At 46.6% G+C, this 18,549-nt stretch overlaps 1 protein-coding gene across 1 annotated transcript in view; it reads left to right on the plus strand.

Moving 5' to 3' along the window:
• MAGT1 (magnesium transporter 1) overlaps nucleotides 1-18,549 on the plus strand; it is a 75,979-nt gene that overhangs the window by 19,403 nt on the left and 38,027 nt on the right. Inside the window, exon 6 of the mRNA XM_066585618.1 lies at nucleotides 4,465-4,554. Coding sequence (XP_066441715.1) covers nucleotides 4,465-4,554 — 90 coding nt within the window. The remainder of the gene's footprint in view (nucleotides 1-4,464; nucleotides 4,555-18,549) is intronic.

Genomic DNA, 18,549 nt, shown 5'->3' on the forward strand with positions numbered 1-18,549 from the left:
CGGGATGTCCTGAAGTTTCTGATAGTACCGTTTTGGAATACATATGACTTTTTGATCGCTTTTTATCGCGTTTTTTCTGGGAGACAGGATGACTGAAAAAGTGCATTTCTGGCGTTCTTCATTTTTTTTTTTTTCGGACGACGTTCACCGTGCGGGAAAAATTATGTGCTACTTTGATCACTGTGACAACCAAGGCTCTTAGAGCAATTTAATTCACCCACCATTTAGTATTTTGTGAGTGGCATTCAGTTATCTGGTGCTTGGAACGGTGCCTTCAGCATATAGCAACAGATAAGCTACCCGTTTAGTGGCTCGTTCCTCCGGTTCTACACCTTTTTTGGAACTATCAATTATTTGATAACCTCTGTTATAAACTCTCACTGGTACTAGCTAGGAGTTCAGTTGGACTCTGCATGCCCTTACATTTGCTCTAACCCCATAGGCATTTTGTATGTTTGTTTGTAATTTTGTGTCTGTTTTGGGGTCTTTAACCATCCGGCCTTTTACTGTTTAAACTAATAAAGATTATATTTTAGTTTCAGGCCTTTTCAGTGACAAATGTGCTACTTTGATAGTTCGGACTTTTACGGACGCGGCGATACCAAATACATATTTTTAATTTATTATTTTGATTTTTTAATAATAGATATGGCAAAAAGGGGGGTGATTTAAACTTTTATAACTTTTTTCTTTTTCAATTAAAAACTTTATAGTTTTTTTTTTTACTTTACTTTGAAGTCCCCCTGGGGGACTTTAAGATGCGATGCTTTGATCGCTCCTGCAGTATGACGTAATGCTAAAGCATTACGTCATACTGCTTTTTGACAGGCAGCCTATCAAGCCACCCCACGGGGACGGCTTGATAGGCAGTCTGCTAAGGCAGCCCTGGGGCCTTTCATTAGGCCCCCGGCTGCCATGACACCTGCACGGCTCCCCCGATCTCACAGCGGGGGGGCCGTGCGGGACTCCCGAACATCGTTCGGGGGATTTAAATGCCGCTGTCAGAATTGACAGCGGCATTTAAATGGTTAATAGCCGCGATTGCCCGCGGGTGTCAGCTGTTATAAACAGCTGATGCCCGCACTGTATGAAGAGAGGTTGCCACGCAACCTCTCTTCATACATACCCCGACGCTCCATGACATACCGGTACGTCATTGGTCGTTAAGGGCTCCATCTCTGCAGTCCACGGCCGCCTACTTATGTACTTTACAGCCTTTCAGTATATGCACACAGAGGTCAGTTAGATTCTCCTCGGCAGACGCGCGCGCAGAGGGGGGGGGGGGGGGGGGGGGGGGGCGGATTCTCCTCGGCAGACGCGCGTGCGCGCAGAGGGGGGGGCGGATTCTCCTCGGCAGACGCGCGTGCGCGCAGAGGGGGGGGCGGATTCTCCTCGGCAGACGCGCGTGCGCGCAGAGGGGGGGGGGGCGGATTCTCCTCGGCAGACGCGCGTGCGCGCAGAGGGGGGGGGGGGGGGGGGCGGATTCTCCTCGGCAGACGCGCGTGCGCGCAGAGGGGGGGGGGGGGGGGCGGATTCTCCTCGGCAGACGCGCGTGCGCGCAGAGGGGGGGGGGCGGATTCTCCTCGGCAGACGCGCGTGCGCGCAGAGGGGGGGGCGGATTCTCCTCGGCAGACGCGCGTGCGCGCAGAGGGGGGGGCGGATTCTCCTCGGCAGACGCGCGTGCGCGCAGAGGGGGGGGGCGGATTCTCCTCGGCAGACGCGCGTGCGCGCAGAGGGGGGGGGGGGGGGGGCGGATTCTCCTCGGCAGACGCGCGTGCGCGCAGAGGGGGGGGGGGGGCGGATTCTCCTCGGCAGACGCGCGTGCACGCAGAGGGGGGGGCGGATTCTCCTCGGCAGACGCGCGCGCGCAGAGGGGGGCGGATTCTCCTCGGCAGACGCGCGCGCGCAGAGGGGGGGCGGATTCTCCTCGGCAGACGCGCGCGCGCAGAGGGGGGGCGGATTCTCCTCGGCAGACGCGCGCGCGCAGAGGGGGGCGGATTCTCCTCGGCAGACGCGCGCGCGCAGAGGGGGGGCGGATTCTCCTCGGCAGACGCGCGCGCGCAGAGGGGGGGCGGATTCTCCTCGGCAGACGCGCGCGCGCAGAGGGGGGGCGGATTCTCCTCGGCAGACGCGCGCGCGCAGAGGGGGGGCGGATTCTCCTCGGCAGACGCGCGCGCGCAGAGGGGGGGCGGATTCTCCTCGGCAGACGCGCGCGCGCAGAGGGGGGGCGGATTCTCCTCGGCAGACGCGCGCAGCGCAGAGGGGGGGCGGATTCTCCTCGGCAGACGCGCGCGCAGAGGGGGGGCGGATTCTCCTCGGCAGACGCGCGCGCGCGCAGAGGGGGGGGCGGATTCTCCTCGGCAGACGCGCGCGCGCGCGCGCAGAGGGGGGGCGGATTCTCCTCGGCAGACGCGCGCGCGCAGAGGGGGGGCGGATTCTCCTCGGCAGACGCGCGCGCAGAGGGGGGGCGGATTCTCCTCGGCAGACGCACGCGCAGAGGGGAGGTGGATTCTCCTCGGCAGACGCACGCGCAGAGGGGAGGTGGATTCTCCTCCGCATAGATATCGTTTCTCCGTTTGTCTCGCTAGATAGGAGAGAGAGATTGTTGTTATCAGTAAGCCGGTTTTCTGGAGTAGTAGCAGGTCTTACTAGTAATACATTTAGAGAGCTAAACCTTTTTTATGTGCTGATTTAAAGTTTTTGGACATTTTTCTTTAGCCAGAGAAGTAGCGTGAAGACAGGCTGACGAGTGTCCTGAGACGATGAGCAGGTATTCAGTTCCCCTACAGGAAGCAGGAGACATGGCTATTAGAATTCAGAAAATTGTTCAAACGAGCAAAAGCTCGTTGGGTTTAATCACGAGCCGATGGCCGACTGCAGGTCGTGCATTTCATGTTCCTCAATCAGTTTCAGTAATTGACTCACACTTATCATTGCTTTCTTCAAACCCTTTGCTCAGTGTTTCACATAGGAATGGGAAGAATTGAAGGCTGGACTGCCGGTCTAACCAGGCTGAGTGCAAACGAGTTAGCGGTGACGTCACTCGCTCATTCAAACAAGAGTTGGCTTGTGTAAAAGGGTGTCGCTCAGTTGCCACTGAATGTGTGGGGTCTTCAGGTGGGAGATGCTGTTCGTAAGCCACTCTTTGATCTGGCTTAAAGGTCCTGAATAGAAGATCCCAATTTTTAGAATCTTGGCAAAAAAAAATCATAAGTTTTTGTGAGAAGCAGTATGCATTTTCTAGAAGGCGCCTGTGCTTTTTAAAAAGACTTGGGATTTAAAAAAAATTTTTTTTTTTTTTTTTTTTTTAAACATGCCACTTTTAGCTGCAGTTCAGAAAATCACAAAAAAAAATTAGAAATGCGAATGTGGTCTCAAAAGCGTATTCTCAAGATCATATTGGGGGCTCATTGGGTTCCGCACTTAAAAAAAAATTGATCTTTGCGCATACACCTATTTAAAAATGTACCATTCCCTACTAATTACCCCGTGACATATCCTATCTCTACTGTTTGGCCAGGTGCGATCAGTAGTTGCTCCTCAGTCGAGCACATTATTCTCCCATTCCCTGGCATTGTGCTCCTGCAGTCAGTAAGTTCATGGTGCTGCAGTTGAGCATAAACCACCAATGCAATAAATAATGCCCATGTGGTCTAGTCTTGTGCCGCTACATAATGCGAGATGAAGAAGGCCTCGCTCTTTACTCTGTGGAAAGTGGAAAAAATGGCAGACCAGCTAAAAGAGTGAAAAGTAAGACTTTAGTATGGAGAAGTTTCTTTCCCCAAGTTGAAGCGCTGGGCTTTAGGCCTACGTCACACAGGCTACAAAACACATGTAAGAGAAGCTGATGGTTTCCAACGGGTTCCTTCACATGAGATGTTCTGTAGCCTAAAAGACCCCATTGGAAACCATCAGCTTCTCATATACATGTTTTGTAGCCCATGTGAAACAGGCCTTGGGCAACAGTCAGATTGTGGGCCAACTTATTTAAAGCGCCCTTCTGGGCCTGTAGAAGGGGAGATGACTGCACTAGTAGGCATCGTTGGCCTAGGACACTACACCTGTATGCCCACATGAGTTGTGCCAACCAGTAGATGCTTGGATGGCCATGCCTCAGGTAGCTAGAGCTGTATGGTCATCCTTGTGGTTCTAGGCCCAGAGGCTCACTTTACCTTTTTCCAATTCAGTATTTTAAAATGTGTTTTTTAAACCACACAACCACCATTACAAGTTGTCTCTTATCCACAGAATTGACAAGAACTTGCTGTCTGGTGGAGTGTCACGGCAGAGAACCTTGCTGATCTTGAACGGGGGTCTCATACCCCCTGTCACCTTTACTGCGGAGTTACCTCATCGGCAGGTTATCCCCTATGCTGAAATGGGGGATAGCTTGTAATTGTGGTGAAACGCCTTGCAGTAGTGTACAAACCACTAATGACAGTCCTGTCTGTTCTCTCTTCTCAGTGCTTTGTGTTGGCAATGACATCTGGACAAATGTGGAATCACATCCGTGGACCACCATATGCTCACAAGAATCCTCACACTGGCCAAGTGGTAAATCCTCTCTAGTCTTCCTAATTGTTTGATTTGTTTTTGTGTCTGATCTATAATTTAGAGAAAGCGGGAACTACAGACTAATACATAGTAACATAGTAACATAGTAACATAGTATGTAAGGCTGAATGAAGACAATGTCCATCTAGTCCAGCCTGTTTAGCCTCCTGTTTTGTTGATCCAGAGGAAGGCAAAAAACCCAAGGGCAGAAGCCAATTAGCCCTTTTGGGGGAAAATTCCTTCCCGACTCCCTAATGGCAATCAGACTGTTCCCTGGATCAACCCCTAATAGTTCCTACCTGCCTGTATACCAGGATTAACAATTAACCTAAGATTTATATCCTGTAATATCCTTCTCCAGAAAGACATCAAGTCCCCTTTTAAACTCCTCTATGGATTTTGCCATCACCACTTCCTCCGGTAGAGAGTTCCATAGTCTCACTGCTCTTACAGTAAAGAACCCCCTTCTATGTTGGTGATGAAACCTGCTTTCCTCTAATCGTAGCGGATGTCCTCTTGTTACCGTCGCGGTCCTGGGTGTAAACAGATCACGGGAGAGATCCTTGTATTGTCCCCTCATGTACTTATACATGGTTATTTGGTCGCCTCTTAACCTTCTATTTTCTAGAGTAAATAGTCCCAATTTGGATAGCCTCTCTGGGTATTCCAGTCCCGTCATTCCATTTATTAGTTTAGTTGCCCTTCTTTGAACCCCCTCCAGCACTGTGACATCTTTCCTGAGCACCGGTGACCAGAACTGTACGCAGTATTCCATGTGAGGCCTGACAAGTGCCTTATATAGTGGGAGGATAATGTTCTTGTCCCTCCCCCCTATACCTCTTTTAATGCACCCCAAGACTTTATTTGCCTTTGCAGCAGCTGACTGGCATTGGTTACTCCAGTTTAGTCTATTATCCACTAATACCCCCAGATCCTTTTCCATATCACTTTTCCCTAGCGGTACCCCATTAAGTGAATATTGGTGACATCCGTTCCTCCTGTCCATGTGCATAGTCTTACATTTATCAACATTGAACTTCATTTGCCATTTTCCTCCCCAAGCCCCCGGCTTATCTCGGTCCGTTTGTAGCCGCACATTGTCCTCCGTTGCATTAATTATATTGTATAATTTTGTGTCATCTGCAAATATTAATATTTTACTGTGCAGCCCCTCTATCAGGTCGTTGATAAATATGTTGAACAGAGTGGGGCCTAATACTGAACCCTGTGGCACCCCGCTAGTGACTGTGGTCCAATCAGAGTACGAACCATTTATTACCACCCTCTGCTTTCTATCATTGAGCCAATTTTTTACCCACTTACACACGTTTTCGCCCAGTCCGAGCTGCCTCATTTTGTATATTAGCCTATTATGTGGCACGGTGTCAAAGGCTTTAGAGAAGTCCAGATATACGAGATCAATAGACTCTCCCTGGTCCAGCTTAGAGCTTACTTCATCGTAGAAACTGATCAGATTTGTCTGACATGATCGACCCTTCATGAATCCATGCTGGTGAGGAGTTATTCCCTTGTTCTCCTTGAGGTACTCATCGATGGCGTCTCTCAGAATCCCCTCGAAAATTTTTCCCGTTACTGAAGTGAGACTTACTGGCCTGTAGTTACCAGGCTCACTTTTGGTCCCCTTTTTGTAAATTGGAACCACGTTGGCAATGCGCCAATCCAATGGTACAACCCCGGTCTGATAGTGTCTAGATATATTAGATATAGCGGCCTGGCTATCTCATCACTTAGTTCCTTTAGTATCCTTGGGTGTAATCCATCTGGGCCCGGTGATTTATCAATTTTAATCTTCTTTAGACGCTTCCGCACCTCCTCCTGCGTTAGGTATGAGATATTTTGTGAGGGGTTCGTTTTATTCCCCTGGATCTCGTGTGGCATTTCCTTTTCGTTTGTGAATGCGTTTGAAAAGAAACTGTTTATTAGATTTGCTTTCCCTTCGTCATCATCAATGATTTCTCCTGCATTATTTGTTAAAGGGCCAGCGCTCTCCCTGCAAATCCTTTTGCTGTGAATATAGTTGAAAAATAGTTTTGGGTTGTTTTTGCTCTTTTGCGATCCGTCTTTCTGCTTCCTCCTTGGCAGTTTTGATCGTATCTTTGCATATTTTGTTTTTTTCCCTGTATGATTTTAGTGCTTCTTCGCTGCCTTCTTGCTTTAGTAGTTTGAACGCTTTCTTCTTTTCGTTTATTGCCCCTCTTACCGTCTTGTCGAGCCACATTGGTTTCCTTTTAGTTGAGATTCTTTTATTTTTAAAGGGAATGAACTGCTCACATGAGGTGATTAGGATCCTTTTAAACTCCTCCCATTTGTCGTCTGTACTGATATTTTTGAGGATGTTGTCCCATTTAATGTTACCGATAGTAGTTCTAAGCTCATCAAATTTTGCTTTACTAAAGTTTAGTTTCTTTGTCGCTCCCTGATAAGGCTTCCTATTGATTGACAGCTGGAAGTTGATTATATTGTGGTCACTGTTCCCCAAGTGCCCCTCAACCTGCACCCCCCTTATACGTTCCGGTTTGTTAGTTAGTACTAGGTCCAGAATGGCCCTCCCTCTTGTTGGTTCCTGCACCAGTTGGTTCAGGTAATTGTCTTTAATTACTCTCAAGAACTTATCACCCCTGTGAGATTTGCAGGTTTCGTTCTCCCATGTTATATCTGGGTAATTAAAGTCCCCCATGATAATTACTTCGTTGCGCTTTGACACCTCTTCTATCTGCCTTAGTAGTAAGTTTTCAGTTTCTTCTGTTGCTTTTGCTGATCTATAGAAGACCCCTATCAGGATTTTGTTATTTTTTCCTCCCTGTATTTGTCCCCACAGAGATTCCACCTGTTCTTCTCCTACCCCTATATCCTCCCGTAGCCTCGGCTTCAAGTTCGATTTGACGTACAGACATACCCCTCCCCCTTTCTGGTTCCTTCGGTCTCTTCTGAAGAGATTGTACCCCTGTAAATTCGCCGCCCAATCACACTGATCATCAAGCCATGTTTCCGTTATTTCAACTATATCATAGCTCTCATCAGTCATTCTCGCTTCCAGCACACCCACTTTACCCATCAGACTTCGTGCATTTGTGGTCATACAATTGATATCGTTGTTTTTTTTGTTTTTTGTTTTTTTAAATTTGTTTTGTTGCTATATGCTAATGGCTGGCCTCACATTTCTAACTGTACTAACCCCCCCCCCCCCCCCAATTCCCATTTCTTTGACCCAGGTCGCTAGCTACACTGCCTACCTCCTGTTTATCTTTTTGCCCTCTCCCCAGTCTCTAGTTTAAACACTCCTCCAGCCTTCTAGCCATCTTTTCCCCCAGCCCAGCTGCCCCCTCCCCATTAAGATGCAGCCCGTCCCTACGGTAGAGCCTGTAGCCGACAGCAAAGTCAGCCCAGTTCTCCAGGAGCCCAAATCCCTCCTCCTTACACCAACTCCGGAGCCACTTGTTTACCTCCCTAAGGTCCTGCTTCTAGTGTGGCCTTCAGTGCAGGTAGTATTTCCGAGAAAACTACCCTGGAGGTCCGCGCCCTGAGCTTGGATCCTAAGCCCCTGAAATCATTTTTGAGGGCCCTCTATTGACCTCTAACTTGTTCATTGGTGCCAACATGCACCATGCCCGCTGGATCCTCACCAGCCCCTCCCAGTAATCTGTCAATCCGATCCGCAATGTGTCGAACTTGAGCGCCAGGAAGACAACACACCGTTCGACGATGCCGGTCTTTATGGCAGATTGCCCTCTCTGTCCCCCTAATAATTGAGTCCCCCACCACTAGAACCTGTCTAGCCTGCCCTACACTCCCTGTCCCCTTCTCACTGGAGCAGTCATCCCCCTGGCGTTCAGAGGGCGTGTCGTGCTGCAGCGGTGCTGGCTCTGTAATGGCATCGCCCTCATCTGCCAACGTTGCAGACATGTTGGGTTGTGCCAGTTCAGGACTAGCCTCCCTGGTTCTCTTCCCTCTACGCCTCCTTCTATCTGTCACCCAGCTTCTTGCCTGCTCCCCCTGCTCTTCCGTACTACCATCCGCCCCCGCCTCTACCCCAGCGAGTGCCTGCTCAGTGAGCACCAAACTCCTTTCCATGATGCCAATGGCTCTCAGTGTTGCCAGTTGCCCATTTAGATCCAGAATTTGGGCTTCTAAATGTGCCACGTGCACGCATCTTGCGCAACAGTCTGCACCCTCGGCTGATCAAGGACCGCATACATTGCACAAGTAGCACACTGGATGGCATTGCCAGGCATGGAGCTCATCCTAATGGGGATCTACAATTTAATGGCGCAGAGAAGTCTTAGTGGGGCCATCCGTAGGCTCTGGCAATCTGCAGTGTGATCAGCCGGGCATTTAGTGGATTTACTTCTTCCTATATTTGTAAATCTGGCCGTCTGCATACAATGTGCAGCTTCTCTGTCTGTTCTAATGTTATGTAGTAATGTAGCTCTAGAGGGTCTTCTCACGGTCATTGTGCACAAGGCCATCGAAGGATCCAGTCTGTATCTCTCATGGATAGCATGTTCCGCAACAGGCCCTTCAATAAGGGTAAGGCTATGCAAATACTTGGGTTGTGCAAATGATGTCCTCAATGATGTGTTAATGAGGTTGCAATGTGTCCCCATGACAGATGCAACCAGGACATAATCTGTAAAAAATAAATTACTAAATCAAAAACTTTTGGACCTTACAGCAGTAATCTGCCCCCAAATGGGGCTGTAAGTTTATACTCTGCTGGGACCTTGTTGGCAGTTTAACCCCTTGAGTGGCACGCCCGGAAATTTTCCGGGACCAGCTGCACTGCTGCTAGTGATATAGCCTGGGCTATGTATCACTATGGGAGCTGCAGAGCACAATGCCACAAGCTGTACATTGTGCCCTGCCTGCACAGACCCACAGGACTTTAAAAACAGAAGCAGGAAGATATTGCCGATTTTGCTGGCAATCTCCTGATTCTGAATTCAAAGTCCTGCTTTGTTTACAGGTTGCCATAGAGACCATCGGCTTGTCAGAGGCAAGCCTATGGTCTCTGGCATGGAGAGCTGGTGGTTGGCTGTCAGAGAAAACCTCTGATCTCTGCTGTTAACCCTTAACATGCTGCAGTCTGACTGCAGCATGTAAAGGGCTGTCAACATCGGACCCCTGGAATGTGATCAGGGGGTCCAGATGGGTCTCTGTGGATGTCCCCTAAAAGGACAAAAAAAAATAAAAAAATTAAAAAAAAGGTTAAAAATTATTAAAAAAATAAAAACACTTGTCTCCCTTTACTCTGTAAACAATTAAAAATAAAATTACACATGTGGTATCCGTGCGTCGTAATGACCCAGAGGAGGAAGTTACCTAATTTAACCCCTTAATGACACGGCCCCTTTTTTCTTTTTTCCCCATTTTTGTGTTTTCCTCCTCCCCCCCCCCCCCCCCCCTGTTTAAAAAGCACAACTCCTTTATTTATTCATCAACGTCTTTTTTTGCGGGACAAGTTGCATTTTTTAATGGTGCTGCTTAATGCACCGTACAATGTACTGAAAAACTTTTACAAAATGTGGAGTAAAATGGAAAAAAAATGACATTCCTCCATCTTTCAGTGCATCTTGTTTCTACGGCGCACAAATGGCAACTAAAATGACCTGATAACTTTATTCTATGGCGCAGTGCGATTACTGCCATACCGAACTTGTAATTATTTATTTTTATCTTTTTTAGGGATTTGCTGTAGTTACTGTTAGTACCAATCCGGAATACATACAACTTTTTGATCGCTTTTGATTGCATTTTTTTTCTGGGAAACAGGGTGACTGCATTTGTGGCGTTCTTTATTTTATTTTTCTCGGACTACGTTCACAGTGCAGGGTAAATAATGCGCTTCTTTGATAGATCGGACTTTTACAGATGCGTCGATGCCAAATATGTATTTTTCTTTTAGGATTTTGATTTGTATATTATAGATATGGCAAAAGGAGGGGGATTTAAAGTGTGAAAAAGTCGTGAAAGGGAAAAAAAACTATTACACTTTGGTCTTGGCATAATCGTACCGGCCGGTAGAATTACTTTAATATATTATTTATGCTGCTCAGAGAATGCAGTGAAAAATAAAAATAAGCATGCCAGAATTACAGATGTTGTTAATTTTGCCACTAGAAAAAAATGGAATAAAAAGCGATCAAAATTTTACATGTTCCTAAAATGAGGTAAATGAAGACTATAAACACGGCATCCCGCAATAAACACGGCCTTCTAGAGCGCTGGCGATGGGAAGTAACATTATTACTAGAGATGAGCGAACCTACTCGGCCACGCCCCTTTTTCGCCCGAGCGCCCCGATTTTCGAGTACTTCCGTACTCGGGCGGAAAGATTCAGGGGGTGCCGTGGGTGAGTGGGGGGTTGCAGCGGGGAGTGGGGGGGGGGAGAGGGAGAGAGAGGGCTCCCCGCTGCTACCCCCCAAATCTTTTCACCCGAGTACGGAAGTACTTGAAAATCGCGGTGCTCGATCAAGTAATTACTCGAAATGAGTACGTTTGCTCATCTCTAATGATTACGGCTCCTGGAATGTGGCGGCACTAAAGCAAACCTTTAAGAAGAAAAAAATGTTTTAAATGTACAAAAATGGCAAAATAAAAAAAACTGTATAGACTCGGTATCACTGGAATCGTGCGACTCAGAGAATAACGTTATCACACTATTTATTCTGCGCGCTGAACCCCGTAATCTCCCTACAAATTTTTTTACAAAAGTTCTGCAATACATTGTATATACCCAAAAATAATGCTATCAAAAAGTACAACTTGTCCCGCAAAAAACAAGCCCTCATACGGCCGTGTCAGTGGGGAAATGAAAAAGTTATGGCTGTTGGAACGCAACTGGAGAATTAGTTGAAATTAAATGATTAGACCATTTAACCCCTTAACGACCAGCCCATAGTGTTTTTACGTCCTCCCGAAGTGGGCTTTATTCTCTGAGGACGTAAAAACACGTGTCCTGCAGAGAATAAAGCCCCTTGGGCTGTGGATGTGACAGCTCCATGCTGTCGGTGTCCGCAGGTTGCCGACAGCATGGAGCTGTCATCCCGGGCTGTACGGACACCCCCCCCATCCCCCACCCGGCATATTCTCTGAGGACGTAAAAACACGTGTCCTGCAAAAAAAGTTAAAGATTCAGCTGCCCTGATGGATCGGATCCATCAGGGCAGCTGAAAATACTCACCGATGTCCACCGCACTGCTCCCCGCTCTCCTGCCGCTCTGGGCCCCGGAGCTGGTCTTCTGCGCATGCGCGCCAGGCGGCATTACGTCAGCCGCATGTGCAGGCGGAGCGGGAGATTTAAAATCTCCTGGCTCCCGGCTCCTGTAGGTAGCTGGGAGGCAGGAGATGTCAGCGGGGACTGCGGTGAGCGGTCCCCAGTACCGCGATCGCCAGTACCGCGATTGCCGTTATACAATGGATAATGGCGATCACGGAAAACTGCAAAAAAGTTTTTAAAAAGTAAAGTTTCACCTCCCCTCATGGATCGGATCCATGAGGGGAGGTGAAAATACTCACCTCAGGTCCGCCGATGTCCCCCGGTGTTCCGGGACTCGAAGTCCCCCTCTGCGCATGCGCGCCCGATGATTGACATCGGGCGCGTGCACAGAGGGGCTCGAGCCCCGGGAAATGTAAAATTCCTCTGATCCTGGGTGCCGTGTGTAGCCAGGAGCAGAGAGATTATACCGGGGACATGATCACTGTCATCCAATGGATAACAGTGATCAGGTAAAGTAAAAAAATGTGTAAAAAGTAAAAAAAAAAATAAAATAAAGCGTACGTTTCATCTCCCCTCACGGATCATATCTGCGAGGGAGGATGAAAGTACGTACATAAGGCCCCCGGATTTATCTGCAGACCTTACCCCAGCTTCTGCGTACGCGCCCGTCGCAAAAGCTGTGGATTGGCAGGATAATTTAAGTTCTCCCTGCTCCTGGCTACAAAACGTAGCTGAGAGCCTGGAGATGTCACGGGGGTCCGCGGTGAGCGGTTCCTGGTCACGTGTTCGCCGTTATCCATAAATGGCGATCACGTAAAAGTTAAAAAAAAAAAATTGAAGTTTCATCTCCCCTCACCGATGCGATCGGTGAAAGATGATGAAACTTATTACCGAAGGCCTCCGTATTTGCACCCCAACGCGATCTTCCTATGTGAACCTTCCCGAATTCTGCACATGTGACCGCCGGCAAAACACCGGACACATACGCAGGAGTCAGGGAGCCCAGGAAACTTAAAATCTCCTTGTTACCAGCGACCAATGGTGGCCGAGAGCCTGGAGCAGTGACATTGCTGAGCGGTCGCCGGTCACGTGATAAAAAAGTAGCGCTCTAACATAGGCCGGTCTCACATGACTGGATAGGAGTTACAGATTCCGCATGCGTCTGATCCGCGGTAATACGCAGATCAATCGCATTGGATTACACAATTCCGCTCACATTAGCGGGTCGGAATTGCGTAATCCACTCGCAGAAAAGAGAACGCAGCAGGTTCTATTTTACCGCGGATAACCGTAACATAGAGCCTATTGTGCTCCGTGGTCGTGGATATACCCGCTGCCCATACGCAACTACGTTGTATACGGGCTGCGGTTACCCGCGTCATCGCTAAGCGACGGTGCGGGAACTACAAGCAAAAAAAGTACTGCGCATGAGCGCCTGTGTGAGTAGGCAGTTATGCGCAGTACATTACGCGGCCGTAAGTAGGGTCACAGCCGGGCTCACAGCTGGGATCCGCTGCGGGCCTCCGCAAGGGGATTCCACCTACGGCTGCATGAGACCGGTGTTATTCAGACCGCTACCTGTAATACCTAATTTACAAGAAGCCCCGGGAACGCTCGCCTTCCTGCAGTTCCAGGAGCAGCTTGTTGAGCGCCTTCGGTGTGAGACCTCCGCAAGCTTACGAAGACTCACAGAGCGCCACTTTTTACACCCCATACCCACCACTGAGGTCAAGAAATGACCCCCAAAAAGAGAGGAGGGGGGATACACGGTTTTATTGCCCCATGTACCCATCCCAACCAGCCTCCGTAATTACCCCCGTCTTCGGAAATACTACACAGTTCACATTATTACTTTTATCTAAGATTTGTGAACGCCAAAAAGGGCGCGGAGTGTGTGTGTGGGGGGGGGGGGAATTTAGGTAGTCAATTTTTATTCCGCACAAATAAGCAATGGGGCCTGGGATTTATTCAGTTGTGCCCTGCAATCCAGCGGGCATTCCCTCCATTATGGGCCTAGCCATGCGTCCTGTAAGTAGATGAGGGCCACAATGGGTATGTTTCTGAACTCGGGACAAACGGGGGGATCCATTTTGGGGTGAACGTCTTCATTCCTATGTACCCTGTACATGTACCCTGTACAAAAAAAACTGTTTTTAAATTTAAAAAATTGCCAAAAAAATTGAAAATCATAACTTTTTCCTTCTGCTTTGCTTAGATTCATTCAAATACTGTGGGGTCAAAATACGCAGTACACCCCTAGATGAATTCGTTAAGGGGTCTAGTTTTCAAAATGGGGTCATTTGTGGGGGTTCTTTATAGTTTTGGCCGCTCAATGGCTCTACAAGTGGGCAATGGGGCCTGGAATTTATTCACTTGTACCCTGAAATCCAACGGATGTTCCTTTCATTATAGGCCTAGCCATGGGTCCTGTAAGTCTATTAGGGCCACAATGGGTATGTTTCTGAACACGGGACAAACAGGGGTATCCATTTTGGGGTGAAAGTCTTCATTTATATGTGTGCTGTACAAAAAAACCTGTTTTTAAATTGACGCAATTGCCCAAAAAATGAAAATCGTAATTTTTTCCTACTGCTTTGCTTGAATTTATTCAAAAACTGTGGGGTCAAAATACACAGTACACCCCTAGATAAATTCGTTATGGGGTCTAGTTTTCAAAATGGGGTCATTTGTGGGGGTTCTATATGGTTTTGGCCGCTCAAGAACTCTACATGTGTGCTATGGGGCCTAAAAGGACTTCAAGCAAAATTTATGTTCTAAAAGCCACTGACTGCTCCTTTCATTTTGGGCCCCGTTGTGCATCCAGACATAAGATTAGGGCCACAATGGGTATATCTCTGAACACGGGAGAAACGGGGGGATCCATTGTGTGCTGTACAAAAAAAGCTGTTTTTATGTGTGCTGTACAAAAAAAGCTGTTTTTATGTGTGCTGTACAAAAAAAGCTGTTTTTATGTGTGCTATGGGGCCTAAAAGGACTTCGAGCAAAATTTATGTTTTGAAAGACACTGACTACTCCTTTCATTTTGGGCCCTGTTGTGGACTCAGATATAACATTAGGGCCACAATGGGTATATTTCTGAACACGGGACAAACAGGGGGATCCATTTTGGGGTGTAAATCCTCATTTTCATGTAAACTATAGGAAACAAATATGTCTAAAATGACAGATTTGCAAAAATATGAAATTTTACTTTTTCTCCTCTAAATTGAATTAATTCCTGAAAAAAAACTGTGGGGTCAAAATACTCATGACCCCCCCAGTGAATACACTAAGGGGTGTAGTTTTTAAAATGGGGTCATTTGTGGGGGTATCTATCATTCTGACTCCTATGAGCCTTTCCAATCTTGGCTTGGTGCAGGAAAACAAAGTGTTCCTCAAAATGCTAAAAAGTAATGTTAAATTTGTACGTCTCCTAAATGGTTAAAAAAAACGAAGGTTTTTCCAATTTGCGCCCAAAATAAAGTAAACGGGTGCAAATATAAATCTTAGCAAAAATTTCTATATTATGTTTGCACATATTTAAGATATTGCAGTTGGAAATGTGAAAAAATGACGATTTTTTTCAAAATTTTCCCAATTTTGGCGCTTTTAATAAATAAACACAAATTCTATCGGTCTATTTTTTCCGCCTAAATGAAGTACAACATGTGGCAAAAAAACAATGTCAGAACCGCTTGGGTATGCAAAACCTTTCTGGTGTTTTTCCATGTTAAAGTGACACATGTCAGATTTGCAAAATTTGGCCCGGTCATTAACGCGCAAACAGGCTTGGTCACTAAGGGGTTAAAAAACCTGCCCTGGGGGGTCTGACGGGGATAAGAAACCCGCCACTCAAGGGGTTAAGAGGGGTTGTGGAGCCCAATAAATCTAAACAATGGGACAGATTTAAGGGCCTTCTACACGCAACAATTATCGCTCAAAATTAGTTCAGATGACCGAAAATGAGTGATAATCGTTAGATGTAAATGTGGGCATCATGGAATCGTTAGATGTAAATGTGGGCATCATGTAGTCGTTAGATGTAAATGCGGGCATCATGTAATCGTTAGATGTAAATGCGGGCATCATGTAATCGTTAGATGTAAATGCGGGCATCATGTACTCGTTAGATGTAAATGTGGGCATCATGGAATCGTTAGATGTAAATGCGGGCATCATGTAGTCGTTAGATGTAAATGCGGGCATCATGTAGTCGTTAGATGTAAATGCGGGCATCATGTAATCGTTAGATGTAAATGCGGGCATCATGTAATCGTTAGATGTAAATGCGGGCATCATGTAATCGTTAGATGTAAATGCGGGCATCATGTACTCGTTAGATGTAAATGTGGGCATCATGTAATCGTTAGATGTAAATGCGGGCATCATGTAGTCGTTAGATGTAAATGTGGGCATCATGTAATCGTTAGATGTAAATGCGGGCATCATGGAATCGTTAGATGTAAATGCGGGCATCATGTAGTCGTTAGATGTAAATGCGGGCATCATGTAGTCGTTAGATGTAAATGTGGGCATCATGTAATCGTTAGATGTAAATGCGGGCATCATGGAATCGTTAGATGTAAATGCGGGCATCATGTAATCGTTAGATGTAAATGCGGGCATCATGTAATCGTTAGATGTAAATGCGGGCATCATGTAGTCGTTAGATGTAAATGCGGGCATCATGTAGTCGTTAGATGTAAATGTGGGCATCATGTACTCGTTACATGTAAATGCGGGCATCATGTAATCGTTAGATGTAAATGCGGGCGTCATGTAATCGTTAGATGTAAATGCGGGCATCATGTAATCGTTAGATGTAAATGCGGGCATCATGTAATCGTTAGATGTAAATGTGGGCATCATGTACTCGTTACATGTAAATGCGGGCATCATGGAATCGTTAGATGTAAATGCGGGCATCATGGAATCGTTAGATGTAAATGTGGGCATCATGGAATCGTTAGATGTAAATGCGGGCGTCATGTAGTCGTTAGATGTAAATGCGGGCATCATGTAATCGTTAGATGTAAATGCGGGCATCATGTAATCGTTAGATGTAAATGCGGGCATCATGGAATCGTTAGATGTAAATGTGGGCATCATGTACTCGTTAGATGTAAATGCGGGCATCATGGAATCGTTAGATGTAAATGCGGGCGTCATGTAATCGTTAGATGTAAATGTGGGCGTCATGTAGTCGTTAGATGTAAATGCGGGCATCATGTAATCGTTAGATGTAAATGCGGGCATCATGTAATCGTTAGATGTAAATGCGGGCGTCATGTAATCGTTAGATGTAAATGCGGGCGTCATGTACTCGTTAGATGTAAATGTGGGCATCATGTACTCGTTAGATGTAAATGCGGGCGTCATGGAATCGTTAGATGTAAATGCGGGCGTCATGTAGTCGTTAGATGTAAATGTGGGCGTCATGTAGTCGTTAGATGTAAATGCGGGCGTCATGTAATCGTTAGATGTAAATGCGGGCATCATGTAATCGTTAGATGTAAATGCGGGCATCATGGAATCGTTAGATGTAAATGCGGGCATCATGGAATCGTTAGATGTAAATGCGGGCATCATGGAATCGTTAGATGTAAATGCGGGCATCATGTAGTCGTTAGATGTAAATGCGGGCATCATGTAGTCGTTAGATGTAAATGCGGGCATCATGTAATCGTTAGATGTAAATGCGGGCATCATGTAATCGTTAGATGTAAATGCGGGCATCATGTAGTCGTTAGATGTAAATGCGGGCATCATGTAGTCGTTAGATGTAAATGCGGGCATCATGTAGTCGTTAGATGTAAATGCGGGCATCATGTAGTCGTTAGATGTAAATGCGGGCATCATGTAATCGTTAGATGTAAATGCGGGCATCATGTACTCGTTAGATGTAAATGTGGGCATCATGTACTCGTTAGATGTAAATGCGGGCGTCATGGAATCGTTAGATGTAAATGCGGGCGTCATGTAGTCGTTAGATGTAAATGTGGGCGTCATGTAGTCGTTAGATGTAAATGCGGGCATCATGTAATCGTTAGATGTAAATGCGGGCATCATGTAATAGTTAGATGTAAATGCGGGCATCATGGAATCGTTAGATGTAAATGCGGGCATCATGGAATCGTTAGATGTAAATGCGGGCATCATGGAATCGTTAGATGTAAATGCGGGCATCATGTAGTCGTTAGATGTAAATGCGGGCATCATGTAGTCGTTAGATGTAAATGCGGGCATCATGTAATCGTTAGATGTAAATGCGGGCATCATGTAATCGTTAGATGTAAATGCGGGCATCATGTAGTCGTTAGATGTAAATGCGGGCATCATGTAGTCGTTAGATGTAAATGTGGGCATCATGTAGTCGTTAGATGTAAATGCGGGCATCATGTAGTCGTTAGATGTAAATGCGGGCATCATGTAATCGTTAGATGTAAATGCGGGCATCATGTAATCGTTAGATGTAAATGCGGGCATCATGGAATCGTTAGATGTAAATGCGGGCATCATGTAGTCGTTAGATGTAAATGCGGGCATCATGGAATCGTTAGATGTAAATGCGGGCGTCATGTACTCGTTAGATGTAAATGCGGGCATCATGCACTTTTCGTTGGAACAATGATTTTAAGCTTAATGTAATAAGATCCACAGTTCATCCGCTGAGAGATGAAACAAACACCTTTATCTTTCAGTAGACCGCACCCTGTGGTCCCCATAGCATGTTTATACTAGGAGAATAATGGAATGTG

This window comes from Eleutherodactylus coqui, chromosome 12 (assembly GCF_035609145.1).
Source record: "Eleutherodactylus coqui strain aEleCoq1 chromosome 12, aEleCoq1.hap1, whole genome shotgun sequence".
NCBI classification, from domain to species: Eukaryota; Metazoa; Chordata; class Amphibia; order Anura; family Eleutherodactylidae; genus Eleutherodactylus; species Eleutherodactylus coqui.